A 27,309-nucleotide genomic window follows, 5' to 3' on the forward strand; every position below is an offset into this window, starting at 1 on the left:
GTGTTATTTGTGGGCAACTGGGACACATGGTTGGCAAGCCTCACTTGAAGAATTGGAGTCTCTGAGGTAGGATTTGCCAAGGTGATTCCTGGTCCAGGAAGCTCTATTATTTAGTGGGTGATTGGTCACTTTTTTTTTTTTTTCCTTTATCTATCTGTTTTTTGCTGTTTCTCTTCAACTTTGTTTCCCATCTTGAGGTATACAAGACAGAGGGAACGTGTACACCTATGGCTGACAAATTCTTGAGCAGCCTTGATTAGTGTTAGAGGGTGAAATGGCTTCACCGAGGTTAAGGGATAGTTGGCTTTCACTTGTCTTCCCAGCCTGCCTTCAGTCAGTTCCCATAGTTGACACTTATTGTTGATTCATGTCTTGCAAGTTTTATAGTGGGAGTTGATTCACTTAAAGAGCGATTATTGTGGTGGTACTTACTGCTATAAATGTCAAGGATGGGAGTGAAATTTTGACACCCAAAAAATGGGACATGATTTGAACTGTCATCCAATGTGGACCACATTGATTAGTGGTAAAAGCATAGAATTAGAAGTGAAGAAGTCTATACTTGGTTCCCCAACTCTCTAAATCTCATCTTCTGTTCCCAAGTAGAGAACCAGACAACCCAGTTGATGGCACCCATTGCTAGAGCAGATCAAATGTTCTGTGCATCACGACTTGCCTTAGGCCAGGAACAGGAAAATCCCTGCTCCGGTAAATATGGTTGTTTGTACTAATGAATGGAGATTAGATGCTGTCAAGCCCAAAGGGACCAGGCTGGCATTAACTACACTATGGTAATAGTTTAGGGAGTTAAACTTGATGCTTGGCCAGTGGAGCATTTCTGACCTAAAGATCACTCATTCTTCCTGTGTCCTCTCCATTCCTCGAATGTCACCATAGTAAATTTACCCCAACAGAGAGTGGCAGTGTGCTGGAGACACAGTCACACTTGCTTCTGTGGCTGAAGGCAATTCTGGGCAAAAACAGCAAAAAAGGAGATTTTGATCAAACGTTTTCTTGTTTTTCTGTAAAACAAATCTTGAGATTCTTTTCAGATTATGAGGTCCTTTTGGGTTAAAAGTTGGCAGAATCCCGTTGAAGATTATAAATGGCAGTATTATTGTTTTCATTGCCGTTATCGGTTTCAGAAGGCCCAGCCTTGGCCAGTGGCAGACTAATTCTTGGCCCCTCTGGTTTGTCAAGGTTCGGTAAGTTTAATGGAGAGCAAATGCTTTCCAAATGCCAGGTCTGTGTCCTTTTCCAAATAGAACTGGAAGTGCCAAAGGCCTTGAACATTTAATTTCTCAAACTGCAGCCTAAAGCACTGCCTATCTAGGGCAACAGAAACTGCTTTTTCCTTAAGCAGCTGTAGGGACGGCAGTGCAAACACTGCCTTTGAAGTCTGCCTGATGTATGGGATTGTTTTTGAAAAGTGGTGGATACTTAATGTATATAGGACACTGGCAACAAAAAGAATGATACTCATGTTGGCAACCTAAAGGATGTTTGGGTCCTTATCTGGCAAGTTCCACACTTTTGGTTTTCTCTTGTCAACAGACACAGTGTCAGATAAAAGAGAAAGAATCCCACCAATTTCTTAACTGTTTGTTCGCTTCCTGGATTTTCTACCTTCTTTGCCCATCCCCCCTTCTCTATTTAGAATGGCAGTCTACAGATTCTGGCTCAAAACATTCCTATTCAAGTGAATTAAGCAACACAGCCCAAGGAATGAGCTGGACTGGGTAGGGGAGATGCAGCTGTGCTCCCGGTGACATTGTGCAAAGCCCCTCCCTCTTATTCTCCACATTCATGTTTACAGCACTCCCAGGCTGGACTGTCACGTCTAAGATTTTGAGAAGTGTGGATTAATTTCTATGCCCAGGCAAGGCAGATATTCAGCTAGTATGCACCAGTATAGTTCTACTGGGTGTTAAAATATTGAAATGTATCAGTACTGGCTGGTATACAAACATTATCTTTTTATTGAAACTTTGTCATCTAATGATATTTCTCAGTGGCAGTGACACTGGAGCATTGCTGGACCACAGGCAGCCACTAGGCAGACAAAGACAGATGCAGAGGTGCCAGTAAGGCTGCATGGAGCGCCCAGCCACTGCCAGGAGTGATTGGGGCTGAGGGGCAGACTCCACAGACCCAAACCATGAGGGAAGGGTTGATAGCCAAGGGCTCTCTGGACATGAAAGAGAGCCATTTCACACAATTTTCCTCTGGCTACAACGAAGTGCTAGACACTGGAGATATAATAGGAGAAACCATTGGAAAGTTCAGTGCAGCTCCCTCTGTTAACCCCTGGCAGACACGTTGTCTTATTCTGTTCGGGCTACAGTAAGAGAATGCTCTAGACTGGATGGGTTATAAACAACAGAAGCTTATTTCTCACAATTCTGGAGACTGGGAAGTTTAAGATCCAGGTGCCGCTTCCTAGTTCATAGAAAATTGTCTTGTTGTATCCTCATGTGATGGAGGGGTGACAGAGCTTTTATACAGCACTAATCCCATTCTATGAGGGCTCCACCCTCATGACCTATCACCTAGCAAAGGCCCCACCTCCTAGGGGCTTCCCTGGTGGTGCAGTGGTTGGGGGTCCGCCTACCGATGCAGGGGACGCAGGTTTGTGCCCCGGTCCAGGGGGATCCCGCATGCCACGGAGTGGCTGGGCCTGTGAGCCATGGCCTGCACGTCCAGAGCCTGTGCTCCGCAACGGGAGAGGCCACAACAGTTAGAGGCCTGCATACCGCAAAAAAAATAAAATAAAATAAAATAAAAGGCCCCACCTCCTAATACCATCACATAGGGGATTAGATTTCAATGAATTTTGAGGGCACACAAATATTCAGTCCATAGCATACATCAAACAAAAGGGAATATCAGGTTTTTAAATTAATAAATGGTTTAGAAAGTGTTTGAACAGTTCAATGAACTGATAAGCAGTTTTATAATGTATAATTTGGTTTACTTAGAGAATAATTTTTTCAACTTTATGGTTTTATTTATGAAAAGCTATTTATGCTGGTAGTCAAATGCTTTAATTTCACTCTCATTTCAAGTATTCCACTGCCCTTGATTCTCCTCTAAATAGTGGTCTGCAAAGAGAAAATGAAAAGGGGAAATACACAAACTAGGTAGTTTTGCCGTTTGAAAGTAGATACGGCTAAATATTGATATTAGTTCAGTGGAGAGAATGACACTATTACTGCAAGAGAAGAGAATCACTGAGATGATATCTCCTTATTTTGGAAAAAAACAGTTCAGCATAATATTCTTGTGTCCACTAAAATATATCCTAATATTTATCTGAAACTTTCATTATATCTTCCCTTATTAAATGTGTGTTGATAGTTGTGTGTTAACATTTCCTTTTTCCCTATATTAACCCTGATTTGCATTATCTAATGTTAACATACTGGCCACTCCTTATAGAAGAATCCTCTGCCCAAATTTACTAAATACTGATTTCCAGCCATTCTCAACAATAGTTATGGTTTTCCAGGTATCATTTACTGTCTATTCTAAATCCTTCTTTGGTTAAATAACCTGGCCCTAGGCAGGCTTTTCTAAATAACATGTGGCAAATGCATTTTGGTTCAGTGATGCTGGGACCCTTTGGAGGTACTGGTTTGTTGCATTTAGAATTCTGATGCTTCGCCATGCTGCCATGCTCAATAAGGCTTTGTTAAATTGAAATGAGGAGCTTTTGTTTTCATAAAGTTTTAGGCTATTTAAAAATAAGCCAACCTAGACCACAGTATAGTTGATTATAAAGTTGGCTTGCACGTGTTGAGTGCTCATGACGTGCCAGGCCATGTCCAAGATAAGCCATGTGGAAGCAAAAATGGAACTAGAAGGAGAGCATTTCCCCCTAAGCACAGTCAGCAGACCTGCTGGATCAAATCCTACAAGATAGGGCTTCCCTGGTGGCGCAGTGGTTGAGAGTGTGCCTGCCGATCCAGGGGACGTGGGTTCGTGCCCCGGTCTGGGAAGATCCCACATGCCGCAGAGCAGCTGGTCTCGTGAGCCATGGCTGCTGAGCTTGCGCGTCCGGAGCCTGTGCTCCGCAACGGGAGAGGCCACAGCAGTGAGAGGCCCGCGTACCGCAAAAAAAAAAAAAAAAACAAAACTCCCCCAAATTCAGCCAGGAATCTGAACTGTCTCATTCAGTTTAGGCCTCAAGTAGAGTTACTGGGCAATGTTTCTAAACCACAGCCTGGGTAGTGAGTTCTGTTCCTCTCCTTTTCTACCTCAGAGTCTAGTACATTCTCTTCTCACAGCAGACTGGGGTCCAGGTGCATTAAGGGAGTTGTTTGCAATCTCACAACTACCTACTTGAAAAAACAGGAAATGTAAACACACCTCCATATTTAGTCAGTAAGGCTGATGGATTGGGGGCAGGACTACGTTTTTCACTATGACCGTCCCCATAGCCACTCACACCTTACCGTCCATCTAGAACATCCTAAATACATATCTGCTGGGATTAATAACGTATTCATTTTTTCCCATTCAGAATGTTTATAACAACCACCACAAAAAAATTGAGAACATAATCTCCTTAATAGTTAATAACAACTATTCCCATTGGATACCTATTTGTGTTGGCCGTAGGGTTCAGAGTTTCAGGTGCAAGATTTTTGAGCCTTACAATAGCCCTGTCATGCTGGAGATAATCATTCCCATTTTCTAGAAGAGGCCACAAGGCTTTGATCCTGGAAATAGAGAAGCAGCTTACTAGCCAACCAGTGAGACTGCCTGACCTTCCATGACAGTCCTGAAGGCCTCTTGTAGTCACTTCAGAATCACATCAGAAATCAGTATTTTTACTCACTAGCTCTGGCCTTCTCGTTCTATATACCCAAAGGGGAGCCTCCTACACGTCTCAGTTCTCACACTCAGCTCTACGAATGAAGCCTAACAAGTAGGAACTCTCTAGAAATACCTTCTGAGGTTTTTCTCCCAGGAAAAAAGTGGTGGGGGAGGGGAGTGGTTATGGTCAAAAAAACATCTCAAGAGAGGAGAATAGAGCTAGTTCATTTGCATAACTTATTAGAAAGAAATAACTCCTATTATTTTCCCGCATCCTTTTAAATTTTTTCCTCACTAGACTTCTGACTCGCTCTCTCTAACATTAAAATCAGAAATTATTTGTTTAGTGTACGGCTAAAAACGAAAGGCTTAAAGGAGTATTTGTCAGTAAGTCTAAGCCCTTAAATTTAGCCCTGAGAACTTGGGTGAAACCTCTGCAGGCTACTCAGAGAACGAGGTGGAGTGAAGAAGTGCCGGGGTCCTCGCTACTGAAGGGAAGAACGTGTTGCTGTAGCTGTTCAGATAGCTCAGGGAGCGCTTCTAATCCCACTGCTGAGACTGTATGTGTGCATGTGTGCAGGCATTAGAACGTTTATTTTTTCATAAACTCCCCTTGCGAAATACTTCCTGAGAGAAAACGGCAATGTTTAAATATATTGGCTTCTTAAAAAATGGCTCCTAGTTTCTACAGTTGCACTTAAAACATTTTAGAGGATTTCTTTTAGTCAAGAGTAAGGTTAGAGTACATTATTTAAAATGAGTACAAGAACTTTTGTTTTATTCTTTTAGCTAAAAATGTTCACAATATTTACTCCTTATAGTTATGTTTTGTGGTAATTTTTTTTCCTAAAGACGTCAGAGTCTAAGCCAAAAATAGCTGCAGTTCTTAAACTTATTACTAGAAGTATGAGAATAATTAGTATAAATTTAAGTTTTCCTACATCTTAGGTATGGAGTGGATTTGTAGATGGAAAGTCACTCAATAATGGGGTCATTTTTCCAGAGGTCACATAAAGGCTGGCTTATGGTTCTTTTTTTCCTTTTCCTTACCTCACCAAAAGGTCTGAGGATAACCAGTTCCCAGCTTTGAAACATAATAACATTGAATTGGGTTCCGTACATTGTACTGACCTTCTAGTTCATCTTGTTGCATTAATTTGCCCGCCCTGGCGGTGTTTGTCCTCGTGGGATTTGACCTGTTGGTTTTGATTTGAAAGGGTTGATGTCCAGCTGAAACTGTTAAATAATGAGTTTGAGTCTCTCTCTTGCTTCCTGAACTCAGTACATTGCTGGCATCCCTTCAATGCTGCAATAAGAGGCCTCCAAAGTTTCTTTTGTCTTTTGCAGCGAGACATCAACTTGACATCTATTTCATGGTTTAAAACGGAGCCTTTGACTTAATTTATGTGATTTTTTTTCCATCTGAATTATGGCTACTTAAGTAGTGTTGGTATTAGGGTAGTAGCCTTTGCTAAGTTTGTCCAGATACGACTTGGGTTTTAATGGATGGCCAGAGGACATATAGAGGTACCCAACCCTGGTCTTGCTACATCAATATTCTCCTTAAAGAACTGTCTTTCCCTTGTGTTATTTTTAACTTAGAACATATGACAGAAATATAAAACAGAAGAATATTTTGTGCATCTAGAAAACGCAGGTCTTTTAAAAAAAATCTTACTAAGACACAAAGTCTCCATTTTACTGTGAACCACTTTTGTTTGTTTTTCATAAAATAGATAATGTCTGTGCTGAAATAAAGGCACAGAAGTCAAACCTTGAGAATGCAGTCTCTGCTTTACTATGTAACTGTACCTTCTTTTTTATCTAGTCTAGGAAATTGTGTAGAGGATTAACCCTCTCCCTTTGCAGAACATCCAGTATCTAGAAAGAGGCTGAGTCCTTTGAGCAGCAGATGCTTTAGGTGTGAAACAGAAAATTACAATATTATTCACAGAATGCTAGTAATATTTATATTCAACATAAAAGCAAATAATTATCTAGTAATTCTATTCACTGGGCCAAAAAATTCTAGTATCTATGGTAATAATGCCTCATTGCTTTTGTTTAAATCCGAAGATTGTAACTTTCACATATTTCTTTTTCAGGCAGAAGATGTACTTTCTAATATAAAATACTACCAGATTTCTTTACCTAGAGAAATGTATTTTAGTTGGCTTCAATTAAGAAGATACTCCCATTTTTTTTTCTTTTAATGTGATATAGAAAGGGTAAATGTATTCTGATCTATGGTCTTACTAAAAAAGATAGTGATGTCTTTGCTATTTTTCATTACTCTTTTTAATGCCCAAAGGACACATTCAGTAAATTTGAAGCTTACTGCAGACTTGGAATTATTCTTTGTTGAATGTTGAACTACTTGGGTTGAAAACTTTTTATGCGCTTTTGTTGTTCAACTCCACATAATAATTGTAGATGATTCATCTTAAATGAATGGATTTTTAATTATTTAAACTTTGCCACTGCTAGCGTGTGACCCTCTGAGACTTTTTAAGGAACAGACAGCTCTTTTCCCCCTAGGCTTTACAGATTTAATTTGTTTTTGATACACATACCATTTATCTTATATTAAAAAATTCTATGTTGTCTGTTATACTTCGATAGATTTACAGATTATTTCTCCTTTTCTTTAAACAAGCATATTTGGAGATGGGGATAGCTCAAGATGAAATAGGTTGTGCCTTTTAAACCTTGATGGATGAACACTATCTCACCATGTCATTTAAGTGGCTAAGTGTAACCTTTCTGAAATGATTCTTGATGTCTATCTCAGACAAATTTGTGTTTTCTTTTCAAGTACTCTGAAGTTTCAAATACCTCTCTCCTTATTTTACTCAGTGACAATCTGCAATTTATTTCTCTCCAGGAAAATTGAATCTGTTACTGCTTAGTATTCCTACCAGTTTGAAAAATGTGGTTTACATTGGCATCAGAGCAGCAATTTACATATATTGGGATAACAAGAATGCACGCCAGAAAAAGATCAACATAAAACGAAATGCGGAAAAGCTGTTTTTCTTCAACAGCAACTCAGAGTAAAACTAATACAGAAATTGATGAGGATCTGCCCTGAATGTGTCACTTGTTTCTTCTAGGTGAAGTGTGACCAGTATTGGCCCAGTAGAGGCACAGAAACCCATGGGCTTGTCCAAGTGACGCTGCTAGATACCGTGGAGCTGGCCACGTATTGTGTTCGAACGTTTGCACTTTACAAGGTTTGCTTTTTATTTTTTTCCCTCCCTTACCCCTTTCCATTATTTAAAGAAAGCTTCTTTTGAAAAATCGAATATCTCAAGGCTTTACTTAAATCTTGATTCTACTGGCAACAATGAAGAATGAAATAATTCTTCCATTATCGCTCAGCAATTTTTCTCCTTGTCTGGAGATTTATCAGTAAATATGGAACTCTTGCTCTGAATGAAAGTCTCAGCAAATGAAGAATAGGTGAAGAAGAACGAGTTCTTTCTGTAAAACGTAACAGAAGTGCTCTTGATAGTTAAACCTGAAAAATGAATGCTTCTCACCTAGGAATTTTGTCTTCCTGAGCCAATATTTGTCATTTACAAATTGCTTGAGGTTTATAACTCCAGAGTGTGTCTTCCCAAAGGATATAGGGTGGGGGAAGGAGTTAAGATAGCACATCTTTGTGTTACCTCTTGCATGTTATTATTCATCATTACAACCTGAGGGTAGGAACACAGAATTTCAGCCAGTGTTCCTACTTCACAGAATGGTTCAAGTGAGAAGAGAGAAGTAAGACAATTCCAGTTCACCGCCTGGCCTGATCACGGTGTTCCAGAACACCCAACACCTTTTCTAGCTTTCTTACGGAGAGTCAAAACCTGTAACCCTCCCGATGCAGGTCCGATGGTTGTGCACTGCAGGTAAGAACCTCTGAGAGCATTTTTCTCACAGTCAGAAGGTTTGTGGGGAGACAGAAAACCGAAGGATGCCTCATTGGATATTCTGTTTCCAACCTCTTGATACTCTGGGATAGCAACTGCCTTCGTAAAGAATACAGGTAGTCTTTTTTGGTCAAAGGAGGCCTCTACTAACATTAATAGGAAGGATTTCATACGGTGCGTACCCGCCCTGGGAGATAAAGGCAACTATGATCCATGGTATTTTCTCTTTAGAGCAAAACTAAATATATTCTTTCAAAACATAATATATGTATGAATTGTTTGACAGGCTCTTGAGGGCTGGGCTGATACAACCTTTTTACTATTTATAGGGAAAAAGTGCCGAACAAAATATTGATAATATTGTAAACATACAAAAGCTTAGAGAGACAGTTTCTTACTGCATATTAGTATTCTCAGGTCACATATGGAAAATATACTATTTTGAGCTTTAAAATTTTATTTAATAAAATATATATGAAGATCTATAGTTCGGAAGAATTTATTTTATGTACTTGGAGGTAATGAACCCATATTTCTCTTGAAATGTATAATTTATCATTTTGTACTTTTAATTCTAACATTCTCTATATCATCGCTCAGATTCTACTATATGTAAGTGTTCATACATTTTTAATACTAAACTGATTTCTTGTAATTTCCTGGATTCCTCTCAAGTATCATTACTAACAGATTATTAAAGATATCTAGTCAGATTCTGTTTATTGCTATATAAATTACGGTTCATGTAACTTCATAAGACTTTTTTGTAACCTAAGTAATTCAAATATGAGAGAACACGGCTTCTTGCACAGGTAAGTAAATTTATAGTTTGGAAGTACATAAAAGAGGAAAGGAAGCATCTATCATAAACCACTTCTATCATTACTTAATAGTATAACTTTCATTCACATCCCATATTATACTATAGCATAATGTAGTAGATCTTAGAAATAGGGTCTATTTTTATAAAAAGTTGGGGACAATGGATGGATCAGAATAAAAGCAATAAAATTCACCTGACTAATCCATGCTAGAGGGGTAATTGTTAAACAATGGCCTGGCAAATTCCAAGCAAGATAATGTTTAATTTCTCTTTTCCAGCATTTTTCCCCAACAAAAACGAATAATAACATTACCTTATATTCATTGAGTATTTTACAAATTCCAAAGCACTCCCCCACGCTTTACCGTGTTTGACATTCTTAACAATATGTCAGGTTGAGAAGAGAACATAAGAGAGGCTACAGGGTTTGATTCAAGTAAGATAGCTAAGAAGTTGGAGGTACAGTCAGCCTCACCTTATAATCAAGTTCTTGCTCCTCTTTAATCAGGACAGGGGCCTTTGAGGACCTGCCACTATGTTGCAGTTTTCTGCATGATTCTGAACCAGTATAAATTACTGTTATTAACTTGAGCAAATTATTATTAATTGAACAAATACTTTTGCATCATGAAATCAGATTTCTGGTTGGTTTCAGCAGGCAGTCTGTGTACTCTGTTATACGTCTTTGCAGACCTCAAAGAGCCACTGAACCTGGTTACATGGTGCCCCTGCTCAGCACAAAATCAACTTGATTGTGAAGTTCACACATGAAATGGTTTCAGATGGAGTTTGGGCATAGGAGAGAAAACGGAGAGTTTGCCCTAACTCAAGAAATGTTGCCTTCATATGCCTACCGGCAAAAATGCAATTCACGCAGATGCATACGTGCATACACACAGATGTATGTGTGTTTATGTACATACATACAAACACATATACATTATTTATATATATATATATATATAATAATAGGAACAAAAATTAGGGAAACCTAACTTGGAAGTTTTCATTGAAAAGAAGTGTCATGATATTTGCACTGTATTTTGAAATATAGTACGTTCCCTCTTTCCAAATGTGCTTCCCACTTCTATAAATGAAAGTGGAGGCCCTGGAAAACTAAAATAAATAGAATGATAATTTTAAAAATTCAGTTTACCCTCTGTTGATCATAAGCAAGGTATAAGGCTTTATGATAGGTACTTGGAGGGCTCCAAAACATTTAGCAAGCAAGTAGGAGAGGTAAGATAGCTATAATGCCTTATTTTGAGAAAATACATACTCTCCCCCCCAACACACACCCCGATGTTATGTTAAGCCACCTGGACTCGCCTCTGAGAGATACAGACAACTCAGGAGAAATAAAGAAACAGAGATTAATGTGGAGAGCTAATAGCTGCTGACATTTGGAAGTGCTGTGCCTGAGGCTCCAGAGAAGCTAGTATTGAAACAAACAACAGAAGAGTTGGTATATTGGTGGAAGAAATCTGTTAGCCACTTTGAAACAGTGAAGGAAAGATGCAGCATAAGCTGAGCTCTGGGAAACGATCTGTGTTCACCCAAAGGTAACCTCACATGTCTGATAAGAAATCTTGGTCTCTTTGAGAGAGGCCGCATCCACACTGCGAACTTCCAAAGCATCCCGAATCTCTGACTTGGTTACCAGTATGTTAAAACCCAAGAGCATAATTTTTCTGACAGAGTGGCAGTGGACAGTCATTTGAGATAACAACTGCTCCTGTGGTATCCCAGAAATGCTGGTTTAAAAATCATCTCTAAGCAGGAAGGAAAGTGTGCAGAAAGTGACACTAGCCATGTCACAAAGGGACCCTGATTAGTTACCATGATCATGTTGCAGATAATCACAGAAAATACTCTGGAGTTTAAACACTGTTGTGATTTCTCTCATGATGGACTTGAATTTTTTTTTCTCTGTAATGAAGAAGTAGTGGTAAAGTCAAAGTAAGTCTAAGCCTTCTGCCAAACAGATCCTGTGACAAAGGAAGAGTTTCTCAAAGAAGTCTGGTGGTAGACAAAAAAAGAGGATGGGACTGGAAAAAGAGAAGATTCGTTTTCCTCCAATAGCTTTGTCTTAAGTAATAAACGTGACAGGACTAAAAAGCCATTATGAATAAAATAAATTCTAACAATCAATAATAAAAAAGAGTTATGAGAATAGACTAGTGCAACAAGCAGAGACAAGACCTTGGAAGGTCAAGGAGAAGGATGGAGTCTACCACATTCCTAAAAGAGGGAATGTCTGGTTCAACAGACATAGGAGAAAAGACCAACTCTAGCCATCAGTCACTTCATACAGAACATGTAATCTCAACTTTAAGAGTGCACACTCTGGAGTGATAGACTGCCTGGGTAAAACTCTGGTTTGTTCGCTTATTGTCTGTGTGCCTCTGGGCAAGTTATTTCCTATCTGTTAGCCTCTGTTTCTTCACCTGTAAAATGGGGTAACACTACTCATAGCAATAAGAATTTGATGAAGATTAAATGAAATGATACACATAAAGCACTTAGGACAGGGCTTTCTATATAGAAGTATGCAAGAATGTTAAATTATTCATATATTAATTATTGAGTGAGTTTTCAAAGATACATTTGTATTTCTAACTCTAGGGAGAAAAATTCAACATGAACTTGGATATTATCTATATGACATGAGCCATCCATCCTATGAATAACTAAATGTTTATAAATATCCAAATATTTAATTGAATAGATTTTTTAAATTTAGATATTTTCCATCATGGAAATGCCATCAGCTATTTTACAGTGACAGAGAACATGTTAAAGCTATGGGTTAGAATCTTTTATAATAATAAATCTGTTCTCAGAAAGACCTGAGAAACCACTGAACTCTTAAAATGATGCTGTTGAGGATACATAGAAATTAATGCTGTGGTTCTTAAGGCCTTCAAGATAAAGACTGAATTTAGCATTACATTCACGGCCATTTATCATCAAGGCTGATCTCGCCCTTCATGCCTCACTGCTCACTCTCTCAGCCACCTCCCACTAGGTATACATTCCAAGTACTTTCATCTCTGGCTCTCGGCAAATGATGTTTATCCACTCTAGAATTTCACCTATTTCCCTTTTCTACCTGATGATGTGCAACCCTGATTCATAATCTAACTTAAATAGTACTCCCTATGTGTATTGCAAATGCTGCAGACTGGCCTCAGATGATTTTGTTAATATACATGGTAATTTTTTTTTTAACTTCGAACTTGAATGCCTTTAAGCTGCCATGCACTATCCAGTTTTCCAAGCCCTCCCCACTCTCTCTATATATATATTTATTTTACACACAACTCAGCTCATCTGTTTATAGGAATTGCTGCATCTTGTAGACGTTTGAGTCGAAACCCTGGAGAAAATTTTTAAGCTCATTCCCCATTCCTCTTCCCACAGGAAGAACTGAACCTTCTATCCTCTCAGCTCTCATCAAATAGTTTTACACTTAGCCTATTCGGCTGTCTGTGTGCAGATCACGTATGCCTTGCAGTCGTAGAGGGCGTGGGCTATAGATTATGCACAATTGTATCTCAGCTCTTACATTGTAGTAGGTGCTCAATAGTTGCTTGCTGAAGTTAAATTCCATATGGCGTTTCAGGAATCTTTTTACAGAAACAGTATGATAATTTCAAGGCTGGACTGGTTTTGGTCTTTGAGTTTTTTAATAGGAGACTATATTTTTGTCTCCTTAATGTTGGAGTAATTTTTTTTTACAACTTAATGATTTTAAATTGCCTTTATCTTTCTAATACCTGTTTCTGAATCCCTTTTTCTACTACTGTACATTTTATGTCCTTTCCCACATGCCCTTCATTCCATGATTAAATATAGACATAGCTCTCTGCTTTTGTGTCAGAACAATAGTTAAGGATATTGAACCCGTAATCGACATCAAGTAATCTTTCCTCTAACTGGAGAGGCCCTCCTCTAAGTGTTTTATGTGTGTTATTGCATTTTCCCCCAAGCATCTACAGAGGTAGGAACCTTATTCTCCCATTGCACACATACAAAAAAAACACAGGCCAAGAAAAGTCAACTTAATTGTCTGAACTCTTGCCATTAGCGGTGCCAAAGCAATTATGTGCCCCAGGCTGCCTGGCCGTATGGATCAAGTAAATTCTCCAGTTCATACATCACGTGATGGTCCTCAGCTTCTCCTCTGGCCAGCCACGTGGAGGGCCTTTCACTTTTAGACTTACCCTGATGACTTGGTCAGCAGAGCCACTCCTTCCTTTCGGACTCCACCTCACAGTGCATATTCTAGCCTTTATTTCACTCTTTCTATATCAAAGATGATTGCCAGCAAGTGAGTCTCTTCTACCACTCAGTCATTTTAACATAATCACAACAGCTACCAATTACTGAGCCATTACTGTTTTCTAAGCAACACTAAGCACTTAAGTGTTCACTCATTTAATCCACAAATCAATATATTTTACTCGTAAAGCACATTGAAGCACAGGGAGGTCATAGGTGATTTGCTCAAGGTCAAGCAGCTCATAAATTGAGGACTTATTTCAAAGTCCGTGACCTGCTTACCCACCATCATATCCAGTTCAGACTCTTTTTGTTGCAGAAAGTACCTCAGTTCCTTACGCATAACGTCTTACAACATATGTGTTGACCACATGGTTGTCAGGCGGATATTTGCCATTATCTCTTTACAAATATCTACTCAATGCCAGAGACATGCAATATTTTTTCTCCTTATTTATAAAATTTGGTCTTGAAAGAGACTAAGGGAGAGAAGTTTCAGGCTATTTTCACAGACGTTATACTTTACACTTCCCCATATTATTTCAATCTTTCTCTTAGAAAATAAAGACACTTTGTTTCTTTTTTTTTTTCCTTTTTGAGCCTTATTCTTTGTGTGTGTGTCTTCTTTTGTTTGTTTGTTTGTTTTTAGAAGTGGTGGTTTATATTCTGCTAGTACCAAAGGGATACAGCAAGCAATTTGCTAAGTAGTTGCTTCTTGTTAGGAGTGAATAAATTGGGCTGAAGCTATAATTTCATTGAGTCAATTATAAAGCCTTGACTCATGATACTAACTGCGAGTCACATTAACCCCTTTTAGGACCAGGGGAATATACCTTCTTCATAGGTGAAATGTATTCATTTATGAATAAATGTGAAAGAAGGATAGATCAAGACCCTCTACCCCTGCATCTGTCTGTTTTTTGGTTTTTTTTTTTTGTTTTTTTTGTGGTACACGGGCCTCTCACTGTTGCGGCCTCTCCCATTGTGGAGCACAGGCTCCAGACACACAGGCTCAGCGGCTATGGCTCATGGGCCCAGCCGTTCCGCGGCATGTGGGATCTTCCCGGACCAGGGCACAAAAACCCGTGTCCCCTGCATCGGCAGGCGGACTCCCAACCACTGCGCCACCGGGGAAGCCCTGCATCTGTCTTTTAAATGAAACAATCCCAAGGGGAGTGAAATAGATCTTCTGAGGGTAATTTAAATATTTTACATCATAGAATCAAACCAGTCTTCAAAACTGAAAGGAACAGGAACTGTGGGCCAGAAGTAGATAATGTCCTAGAAGCATCAATGGGCCACTCAGGGTGACCCGGTAAAAATCAAATGACAATTTGGGGTTGGAAAGATTCCCAAGATCTAATCTTCATAATATTTTTTGACTTTATAGGTGAAAGCAGAACCAAGAAACTACTTAGATCATATTCATAGCATAACCACTTACTCCTAATTCCAGCCCAATATGGACAAAAATGGCCTTTTCAAGGTCAAGCGATTTTGGAAAGCATTGCACATGAGCATAAAAATAAAAGACCTGTGATCCAAGGGAGCTAAGAGTGCTGTGGAAAATTGTTTAATGCATTTTTAACCATTCATTCTAAATTCCATCCTTTATTCTTCCCAATGTTCCATTCAAATATCTCTTTAGATCAAAGACCATAAGTATTGCCAAAGCATGTGATAGTTTTGAGATGCTGACAAGTGTGAACCATAGACCCATATTTTCCTTAAACCTGGGATTCGTTTTCATGTCTAAGTAATAAGAGAAGCTGGCCTTCCACAGATGAAAGACTGGATTATTTAAAGTACCAAGATCTCTGGATAAGAAAATGGATGGAATATAAAAATTATGTCCTTATTTATGGAAATATTTTAAGGAGAGGAGAGGAGAAATGATTATACCTTGTGGAAACTATTATGCCCAGTCCTGTTCTTACATATCAATAACTCTGCATAAAAAAGCAAATTTTTAGTTTATGAAACAACATGGTGATACAAAACAGGAGGCCAAATCTTCAACATTCTGATGGCAGAATCCTATAAGAGAAAAATGCCTTACCTCCACTAAAATGGGTTAAAAATATTTGACTCAAAAAAAAACATTAGGGGCTTCTCTGGTGGCGCAGTGGTTCAGAGTCTGCCTGCCAATGCAGGGGACGCAGTTCGTGCCCCGGTCCAGGAGGATCCCACATGCCGCAGAGCGGCTGGGCCCGTGAGCCATGGCTGCTGAGCCTGCGCGTCCGGAGCCTGTGCTCCGCAATGGGAGAGGCCACAACAGTGAGAGGCCCACGTACCACAAAAAAAAAAAAAAAAAAAAGAAAACATTAAAAGAAATTACACAGTGGCCCCCATAGATGTAAAATTTAAAACACACACTGAAGGAGTTTGGGGGGCTGTCTGGTGAAATGGAAAATTTGTTTGGAAAAAAGCATTATAAAGACAGTAGAGGAGAGGTGAGACCAGTATTATGAGAAACTAACTTCAAAGTCATATATTAGATCTATACTATGAGAAATCCCTTCCAGGGCAACTCAGAAACTATCACCTTACCATTCTCATTCCATCCCCAAGAAGAACAACCAAATCACTTTTGTGTAGGAATGTGACAATTTAAGAGCATCTTCCCACCATTTATTGGATCTAATCCTTATAAGCAGAATGGTAGGTTGCATTATTACCATCCTCACTATACAGATAAGGAAATTGAGACTGAAAAGTCTCAATTTGCTATAGTGACTTGCTGTAGACCACATTTTTAACTAATTTTATGATTCAAGGGGTGAGAACCCATGTTTTATGATTCAAGGTCTTCTCCTCTTACCTTAACTGCCATTCTCTATTTTGCTCAGTTTATGTTATACACATGAGAGCAGACCTGTCCTCAGCCAATAACAGAGCTGGCTTTAGCAGACCTGAAAGCCCCTTTGGGGGCAGCAGTGCATGGTGGTGGTGAAGGCTGTTAAAACTGGGCACTTGAAATCAGCTTTCTAGAGTTCAAATCTCAGCTGCGCCATTTACTACATCTCTGACCTTGGGCAAGTTAATTAACCTTCCTAAGCCTTGACCTCTGTTCAGTAAAGTGCGGATAATAGTAGTATGTCCTTTGTAGTATTGTTTATAGAGATTAAATAAGATATGTCTACATGATAATTAGCCAGCTATCAGCCACATGGAAGTCAATAAATGTTTATATTTTTTGATGTTTTTATTATCATTAAAACACATTATGTGTTTTACCTCACATAAAATAGGTGGTTGTTTAAATTGGCTTTATTATTGGAAAACAACAAAGAATACTATCAAACAACAAAGAAGAAATGTGAGCTTGACTTCTATGTAATTTGTGATCTAGAAGAATAGAAAATGAATGCATGTGTGTGCATTAACCTAGAAAGTGAGTAGCAACTAGAATATTTAACACTTTAAAAATGCATAAGTACCGTAATAATTATTTAATTGAACTGAAAAAAAAAATTCTTATTAGAACGGATTGTGACTGTAAGACCAGTTTTCTCAACCTCAGCACTGTTGACATTTGAGTCATGAAACTTTTGTTTTGAGGGACTGTCCTGTGCATTGTAGGGGGTTTAGCAGAATCCCTGGCCTCTGTTCACCAGATATCAATAGCACCCTCCCAACAGCTATGACAATCAAAAATGTCTTCAGTCATTGCTGAATGTCCCCTCGGGGGCAAAGTCACCCCTAGTTGAGAACCACTGCTATATGGCAATGAAACTGATTTTTGATTGTAGCAGAATGTATGTATCCAAGTGATAGCCCACCTCAAAGCTTTAAAGCTTGAAAAACCTTCTTTGAATGGCTCTCTTATTATAAGCATTAGGAAAACTTCTCTCTGAGACTTACATTAAGAATCACTTTTTAACTCATATAGGGAACTAAGCTCATTACTTAAAAAATCACCCAAAATATTCCCTACCTTGATCATCTACCATACAAACCAAAGACTTGGCTCTAGATGTCTCTTGGTACTTAAAAAATAAACAATTCCAACATCAGTAATTATCAGAGAAATGCAAATCAAAACTACAGTGTGCTATCACCTCACAGGGGTCAGAATGGCCATCATCAAAACGTCTGCAAACAATAAATGCTGGAGAGGGTGTGGAGAAAAGGGAACCCTCCTGCACTGTTGGTGGGAATGTAAATTGATACAGCCACTATGGAAAACAGTATGGAGATTCCTTAAAAAACTAAAAACAGAACTACCATATGACCCAACAATCCCACTCCTGGGCACATACCTGGAGAAAACCATAATCTGAAAAAAATACATGCACTCCAATGTTTACTGCAGCACTATTTACTATAGCCAAGACATGGAAGCAGCCTAAATGTCCATTGACAGACGAATGGATAAAGAAGATGTGTAATATACAATGGAATATTACTCAGCTATAAAAAAGAATGAAATAATGCCATTTGCAGCAACATGGATGAACCTAGAGATTATCATAGTAAGTGAAGTAAGTCAGGCAAGAGAAAGACAAGTATATGATATCACTCATATGTGGAATCTAATTTTTAAAAAATGATACAAATTAACTTATTTATAAAACAGAAACAAATTTACAGATATCGAAAACAAACGTATGGTTACCAAAGGGGAAACGTGGGGGAGGGATAAATTAGGAGTTTGGGATTAATGTGTACACACTACTATATATAAGATAGATAACCAACAAGGAGCTGCTGTGTAGCACAGGGAACTCTACTTAACATTCTCTGATAACCTATATGAGAAAAGAATCTGAAAAAGAATGAATAGATGTATATGGATAACTGAATCACTTTGCTGTACACCTGAAACTAACACAACATTGTAAATAAACTATATTTCAATTAAAAAAAAAAAAAAATCCACCTCCAAGGACAAAAATTCGCCACCATTAGGAAATTCAAAAGAACAGGCGATAGGCTTTTAACTCTGCTGCCAAAAAGGAGGTCCAAAAGTACTTTTGCACCATGGCAGCACTGCTGCAGTAAATCTTCAGCCTCCAAAGGTGGCTACTTTTAAAAGCCATGCTCTTTGGGCTTGATCAATGCTGACCGTTTTTGCCAGGATATCAGTCACATTGCTTCGTGTCCATACTTGGTATGAACGTCCTGCATTCTGGCAGTTCAAAACAATAAGCTCTCGGAATGCCCCTAAGTGTCAGATGACTCAGTGGCTGGCCCCTTTTTCAATATCTACTGGAGGCCAAAATAAAAGATTAGATGGATAGAAGAAAAGTGAGTCATAATGTCTGACCCCCTGCCCCAGCTTGCATGTCCTGAAATCCCTTGCTCTTTGATTTTTGGGGATAGATATTCCTGGGATAGCACACTGTGGATTTGTTTTTTTTTTTTTTTTTGCGGTACGCGGGCCTCTCACTGTTGTGGCCTCTCCCCTTGCGGAGCTCAGGCTCCAGACACGCAGGCTCAGCGGCCATGGCTCACGGGCGCAGCCGCTCCACGGCATGTGGGATCTTCCCGGACCAGGGCACGAACCCGTGTCCCCTGCATCGGCAGGCGGACTCTCAACCACTGCGCCACCAGGGAAGCCCAGCACACTGTGTTTTTAAATCACAGGTTTTATTGAAGATAAGTTTTTTGTGAAGTAAACACTTTTCACTTATATTTTTCTATACCTTTTTGCAAGGGGCCTGAGCAGCCTCTCTCTTCCCATCTCACCTCCCTCTATACTTCTACCACTTTCCCCCCTCCAAAAAAAAATCATTCTCTATCTTTCATTCCATTGAGAGAGGGTCAGCAGTTGAGACTTTCACTGGCCGAAGTGGAGCTTGTAGTGTCTATGGTATATATCTAAGCAGGTAAAAAAGATGACCTAGATGAAATGGGCCATGATTAACTGCGGCTCTTTCATTTTAATGATAAAGGCTAAAGAGTTACTTGTTCGAATTCTTTTTGGTATTTGAAAGGCAAGGATTATGAGAATTACGATTATTACAAGAAAGTATTTTCTCTATTCTTTTTTTTCAGTTTGGGTTGGTTTTGAGCATTGCATCCTTTTTTTTTTTTTTTTTAAATTGGAATCATATTTCTGTTTCTGATACATCTGTGTGTCATAGGAGCCAGCATCCTTTCTGAAATGGAGGGTATATCTATCACTTAACCATCACTGCTTACAAGTATCAGCCCAAACTTAGAGGCTTAAAACTACCACAGCCTGTTATTTCTTACTATTCTGTGGGTCCACTTGGGGCTGGGCAGGGGTTGTCTGCTGTTATCTCCTGAGCTCTCCTTTACAGTCAGCTAGAAGCGCTGAGAAAATGGGGCCTCTCTGGCCCCACAGCCGTTCATCCTGGTCTGCTGGTCTCAGGATTCTGGGAATCAAAGGAGAAGCTTCTGAGGCCTTTTGAGGCCAAGGCTTGGAAGTCACATATCATCCCTTCCACCACATTCTTTTGCCCAGAGCAAGGCAGGGGCCAGCTTAGATTCAAGGAGTGGCCCTTGTTTCTTGATGAAGCAAGACTCTACTTCTTGATGAGAGAAGTAGCAAATAATGTGTGACCTCATTTATTCCACCACTGAGTTCCATGTTGCTGAACATTATTTACTTGACTGATGGAGCTCTTCTCCCTCCTCTTACCTCTCATCAGCTTGGCTAAGTCCACTGTGGATTTCCCTCCTGAGGCTGGATGAGATGAGCAAAGCGCCCCCCAAGTATATCCCAAAATACAGTTGTTGTGTTTTTTTTAAAATATATGAAATAGTATTTTTTTTAGCTTGTGTGGTGGGAGAAACTCATACTCTTTACTCCCATTCCATCCTGTCTCAGAAATATTTCCTTTACATCTTCCTGTAATTTAGGATTTATTAGGGTTTTAATAGGCTTCTTCTTAAACTCAAAAACTAAGGGAGCATGATTTACTCACAGTGAATCATAGACCTGGAAAGGACATTTCAAGCCTCCCAGACACTCTCCCTCCGTTTCTCTCTCTGCATCCTCTCCGCGCTATCCCTTCCCACCCCCTTCCCTTCCCTTGCCACTCCTCTTTAATTTCAGAGATAGGAAAATAAAATGAGGACCAGGAAAGTTGACAACTTTCCCATAGACTCTTGCTGGATTCAAGTCTACTGACTGCTGGTCCAATATGTTTCGCAGTGTATTATAGTCCTTTTAATTGTGTTCAGATTAGTTTGATTAAGGAGTCCCTAACATTTTCTAGCTAAATTAGGAAAATAATCACCTGTATAATGGCAGGAGGCACTATGGTTGGAACCAAGATGATCAGAGCAGATAACTTTGATGCATTAGAGCCAATTAAGTATCACAGATCTTTACGATTATGACTGATTGACAAAAGGGCTAGTGCATAGCTGGGGAGTACTCTGAATGTGCTGGGCACCCAGATGGTCAGTAAGGCCAGGGCAGCAGAAAATGGTAGAGCAAGGCCAAGAGAGAGCAGGAGAGAATGTCAGAGAGAAACTCATCCTGCTTTGCAGTGATGCCTGGAGCCATAATGGTGGAAATCACTTCAGGCCACTAAAAACGACTTTACATGCTGTCTTGGCAGCCCTTCTCTGGTTCGCAGTGGCTGCTTTGTGTATGTGCTGCTCCCATGGGAGCTGTAGCCTGGCTGTGCCATGGCAGTAGCGTGAGCTTTTATAGTGGCCATATGCCTGGGAGGCTTATCATCTACAGTTTCCTCATTCCAGGCTCCAGCCAAGTACAGCAGATGCTATTGTTACCTCTTCTATTGAATTAAAGTAGGAAGCAGAGAGAGAGAGAGAAATTTGTCAATATTGTTTTTCTGCTGGAACCGAAATAAAAACTGTGTGTGTTATATTGTCCGATAGCAGCCCATGTGCCAAATCCCCATTTTGTGTAATACACTTACATAAGATAAGAATCTGCCCTTATGTTTCTTAACATAATGTAAATGACCTTCTTCCTTCTACTGTAGATGTGTTACAATTATAGCCATTCAGGCTTCTCAACTTGGATCTGTGCTGTTTACTGCACTTGCAAACCCTTCGCCTCGGACCATGCCATCTGCTGGGATCACTTGTGTTTCCTTCACACACTCACAGGGTTTGCTTTGTGCCCAAAATCTAACTGTGCAAAACTCTGAAATCTTTCATGTAAATAAACAAATGTTTAGCAAGTATTTTTAAACCCTTTACTTGACAAGTAGCATTAGCAAGGTACATTTGCATTTCTAAAGTAAGTACAGCTGCTGAGAGAATTTCTCGTTGCAGAAACGTATGAAGTGACACCAAAATCAGAAGAGAATCCCTTTTGAAAGAAAAGCCTGCATGGATAAATGATCTCTGTGCTGCAGACAAACTAAATGATAATAAATTAAGCTAACAAAAAGGTTCTTTTTGGACATAGGACATACCTGGTTGGGGGTAGGAGGATAGTCTTAAGACTCTATGTCACTGGACACCCACCCCATACTATCCTATCAAAACTTTCTTTCAGCCCAAATATGAAACTGACGAGCCTACAAAGCCCCTGTTGGTCTCCTCTATATTTCTCACTGCTGTGCTCTCATCAGCCTGGTTAGGTACAATATGCATTTCCTTCACAGAACGGGATAAGAAGAACAACCCCCCCAAATGTAACCCAAAATACAGGTTCTTTTGTCAATCTATGAAATAAGTAAGAAAGGAGAAGAAAAGGCCATTTAATTTCTTCCAGAACTGCTACCTGACTTTTTGCCATTGTCTCCTGGTTTTTTATTTTCTGATTTGTTTTTTCCACTTGAATCCGTAACTACCCCCAGATTTGTATATAAGAGATGTGGGTTGGAGTGCCTTTTTCTATCTGTAAGTTTTGACCTCACTGCTGTGGTCTCTGTCCATAAAGAACAGGACTAAGTGGGCAGAGCCCCCTCTTGCTACTGAGATAGGGCTGTTGTCCTACCTGTTGCCTGAAGACAGATTATTTGAGGATGCTAGGATTTTGATTACACTATCCTTGAAGTTCAGGTTGAATATTGTAAATGAATATAGAATGTAGATATACAAAAGATGCAACCTCAGTAGGTCACAACGGTAAGCCTCTAAATTTTATCAAGAGCCAGGGTTGTCAGATTTTAATGCGGACAAAAGAGGACCATAAATCATCTCAAAATATGAGGCATGTTTCATACACGTGCTAGAACCCCAGTAAAAGTCAAACTCTTCCTAAAGTAGTGCATACATAGTAGGGAATGTAAAAGTGCAAAGTAATAAATGAATCTTAATGCTTTCCTGGATCTTAATGCTTTCCTTCTAAGTGTGTGTTATTAAGAAAAACCAGAATTCTATGACTTTCACCGCATATTTAGCTTTCAGGCTAAGAAATGGAAATTGCATACATAGAAAACTAAGAGATATTCTACTGCCCTAAGACTATGAGAGCCCATACAAATCACTTACCTGAGTTTCTATTTCTCTAGGAAAGTAGAGTACAATCTGGTCATTTGCTAAAGGCATCTTCTCTACAAGGGAAAACTGCATAAAATTTGGTAGATTAAATGCTTATTTACTCACGGCGATGATGATGATGATGGTGATGGTTAGGAATTTTGTGGTTTTTATGGAAAGCATAATAAGAAATTTTCTCTGACTACCTTCAAATTCAGTCCCAACTTGGGTTCACAGGTGATCAATCATTCTAGAGAAAAACAAATTCCATACGATCTCTCTTATATGTGGAAACCAAAAATGAAAACAAAAACAAAACACTGCAAGCTCACAGATACAGAGAACAGATTGGTGATAGCCAGAAGGGGGGTGGAAGTTAGGGAAATGGATGAAGGGGGTCAGAAGGTTAAAAATACAAATAAAAAATTTAAAGCCTTCCTTTGTCAAACTACACCCAACTCCAATTCTAATCAATTGGGCAGAGAGCTTTTCTAAGTCTGGACTTTTGCTCACCACTTACATTTGATGATGTTGCAAACCACAAAAATTCTTTATAACCTATGGTTAACATTTCATCCCTCCTTTGTGTGTCTGGAAATGATTGACCTGGCTTCAGACTATTTTCTCTGATGTATTACAGCCTGAAATTCACTTGTTGTCTTGGTTCAATTAAACTCAAACTTACTGGTTTGTAGGGTACAATAGTAAAGCCACAAGCTTAGCAACACCTTTTCAGAATTCAGGAAGAAACTCTGTGAATGTAGTCCAGTTACAAGAGTTACAAGAGTCCAGTACATTATATATGCCTTTGTTGTCGTGTTTATATTTCCTAAAGGCTTAGGAATAAACACAGTTCTAAAAATCTGAGATAATAATTCTGCATGGATGTCTTTTTTAGAATGAATCTTTGTGGCATACATAAGGTACAGAGGTACAACAATTCCTAAGGTGGTCATCATACCTTTTGCTGGATTTTCAGTCTATGTTTCCATACGGATAATTTTATCAAGTAGCACTTCTGGAATTATCACTTAGTTCCACGTGTCTTTTTAAAGCTGCATCACATCACAGTTTGACTGTGACATAAAAACTTAGGTCGAATTTTCGCTATTAGAACTAGGTTAATGGTTATAAACAACTTCTTCTTTGTTACTTCTTACCCTTAGGGACCCTACATTTGGAAAAAACTTTATATTAGGGGGATTAAAAAGAGGCCATTTTTCCTACTCTTTTTTTTTTTTTTTTTTTTTTTTTTTGCGGTACGCGGGCCTCTCACTGTTGCGGCCTCTCCCGTTGCGGAGCACAAGCTCCGGACGCGCAGGCTCAGCGGCCATGCCTCACGGGCGCAGCCGCTCCACAGCATGTGGGATCTTCCCGGACCGGAGCACGAACCCGTGTCCCCTGCATCGGCAGGCAGACTCTCAACCACTGCGCCACCAAGGAAGCCCCCCCTACTCTTTTTTAGTTTGGACATTTCCAACAAACCCACAGAGTAGAGAGAATGTATAATGAACCCCCAAGCACCTATCACCCAGCTTCAGTTATCAACATTTCAGGCAGTGTTTATTAAATGGCAGTTCACTTTCTGTTTTTCAAAAGAAACTCATTACATAACTGCTATTCAACGTTTGAGGGTTTAATAACCTGAGCAGCCTTATCTCAGGCAAATGTTCAAATTCCATGGACATATTTAATGTAAAAGGCACTCATTACCACTTTCTCAGCTCCAGGTTAAGTACTCCTGGACTATATCTCTTATGCTACTATAATCTGTTACCCACACTGCTTTTCTAAGTCTAAAGTCATATGGCATCAAGTTTTAAAATGATTCTAGACTATGGATACCATGTCCCTCTAGGAAGAGCTTGTTCCCAAAACTGTCCTTAGTAAATTTTGGCTTACAGACTTTTTTTTTTTAATTCAGCACTTTTATTTTGAAATTAACTGTTATTTTTTTTTAAGGCTCAGTCCATCCTAAGCCCTACCACTGTTATTTAACATCCATGCTTCATACTCCCCTGACTAAAGCTGACTTCTTTCGATCTGTGAAAGTAGAGCTGGATTCAGAAATGATTAGCTACCTGATTTAGAAAAAAGAAAACAGAAGAGAAATAGAAATAGCAGTTTTACAAATCCGAATTTGACCAGTTCCCAAACAATTATTGGCATACGTAATCTGACACATGATTTTCATACCCAATCTGGGTTCTACAAGAAGTATAAACAGGGTCTATGGAAACAGAATTAACGGTTTGAACATGAGAAGGCCAGTCACTCAGAAAATTCAGGATACCCCATCAATGTATATGTACTTTAAACCCTGAGTTGTTACTGGATGTTATGTGGAAGACATTTTCTATAGTCAAATAAGTAAGGGTTAAACTAAGTTAAATTGTTTTACAACAGAGTTTCTCAGCCCTATAAAATATCATTTCCATTGTGAACTTCCAAGAGGGAATTTCTGAAACCTATTTAAACATGGAACTCTTCCCCCCCGCCCCCGCCGCCACCTTGAATTTTCTCAAAATACTCTAGGAAGTGCTATCATATGAGATAATTTGCCTCATGGTGATAAAACAGGACCATGAACTACTAAGAGTAATTGTCTAGTAAATCAGTAAATAAAATGTATAGATAGGGCTTCCCTGGTGGCGCAGTGGTTGAGAGTCCGCCTGCCGATGCAGGGGAGACGGTTCGTGCCCCGGTCCGGGAAGATCCCACGGCTGGGCCCGTGAGCCATGGCCGCTGAGCCTGCGCGGCCGGAGCCTGTCCTCCGCAACGGGAGAGGCCACAACAGTGAGAGGCCCGCGTACCGCAAAAAAAAAATGTATAGATAAATATAATCAATAAATATCTATTAAAACTAAACTGTGCAGAGCTTCAAGCTATTGAGTATGGAGAGGGAACAGTGTGGCATCTTCCTCAAAGAGCTCATAGTAACCTATATGTAACATACCTGAAACAATCAAGGCCGTTCAGAAGAAACCTTGATGTATGTATCCAGTTAAGACTTGGTCATTTAGAGAAAGCTTCATTAAGGCAAAGAAGCCTAAGAAAGTATGTATTCAGTTAATATTACCTTCAAATATATAATTGTATATTATATTAATTCATTAGTTTTTAAATTTAAGACTAAGAATTTTGAGTATGACATATGGTTAGTACATTTAGTGTATTTAATATAGACAAAGAACTTAATGGCTTTGCAGCAACTTAAGTATTAGAATCCTCCTAGATTTGTATAAATTATTTTCCATTTATTTACAGTTATCTTACCAATGCCTAACACAACTGTATTTTTGAGGGAGTAATGGAACACTTTTAGTAAGTCTTCCCAAAGCATTTAACTTAGCTTTCACAGAAACAACTCTTATTTTGTAATCATATCTCATTAGTTTAATATGTTCTTAATTAAATTATTTAACTAAAATAACTGATTATTTTGGAATAAATACCATGGCATCACAAAAGAACGTAGATATCCTAGAGAATAGCCTCCTAGCCTAGAGCAGACCTGGTGCAGTGAGCAACAGACTGGGGCTTTTTGGAGGAAAGGGAAATTTGGGTGGATTGGTTGGTAAATGGAGATCAGATAAGAAAATGCATACAGATATCTGTATGCACATATTAATATGAATTAATCCATATGCACATATTAAGAAACAAATGGTGGAACAAACAATAATCGCTACTTGAGGTAAAGGAAGTAATTTGCATTTCTAACAAATTTCCAGATGATACTGATGATCATGGGGCTGCACTTTGACAACCACCGGATTAATCAATCTCTAATGTCCCTTCCAAGTCTCAAATCTGGTTCAGTTGTATATGACTTTTTTTTCCCTCAGAGGATAGAAATCAGAAATAAGATGGAATATTAGTTTCATAAATTCACTAGTGTAAGTCTTTAATAGAAACCATGTAGGAGCAGGAAGGCTGCATATCTCCTCTGCTATTAGGCTAAATGAATTCAAATATTCAACTCTAGGTCGTTAATTCATAGGAAAAGGAAGTAAGGAAATTAACATTTATCAAGAATTTGTTAGTTAAAAGACATTTTGCTAACAATAGCCTTATAGGAAC

General features: G+C 39.1%; 1 protein-coding gene across 1 annotated transcript in view; it reads left to right on the forward strand.

Annotated features, from left to right (window-relative positions):
* The window catches only part of PTPRD (protein tyrosine phosphatase receptor type D), a 322,903-nt gene that overhangs the window by 269,630 nt on the left and 25,964 nt on the right, over window positions 1–27,309 (forward strand). The window contains exons 29-30 of the mRNA XM_065879889.1: window positions 7,932–8,051; window positions 8,566–8,720. Of these exons, the coding sequence (XP_065735961.1) occupies window positions 7,932–8,051; window positions 8,566–8,720 (275 nt within the window). The remainder of the gene's footprint in view (window positions 1–7,931; window positions 8,052–8,565; window positions 8,721–27,309) is intronic.

The sequence above is a fragment of the Phocoena phocoena genome, chromosome 6, assembly GCF_963924675.1.
Source record: "Phocoena phocoena chromosome 6, mPhoPho1.1, whole genome shotgun sequence".
Lineage (NCBI taxonomy): Eukaryota > Metazoa > Chordata > Mammalia > Artiodactyla > Phocoenidae > Phocoena > Phocoena phocoena.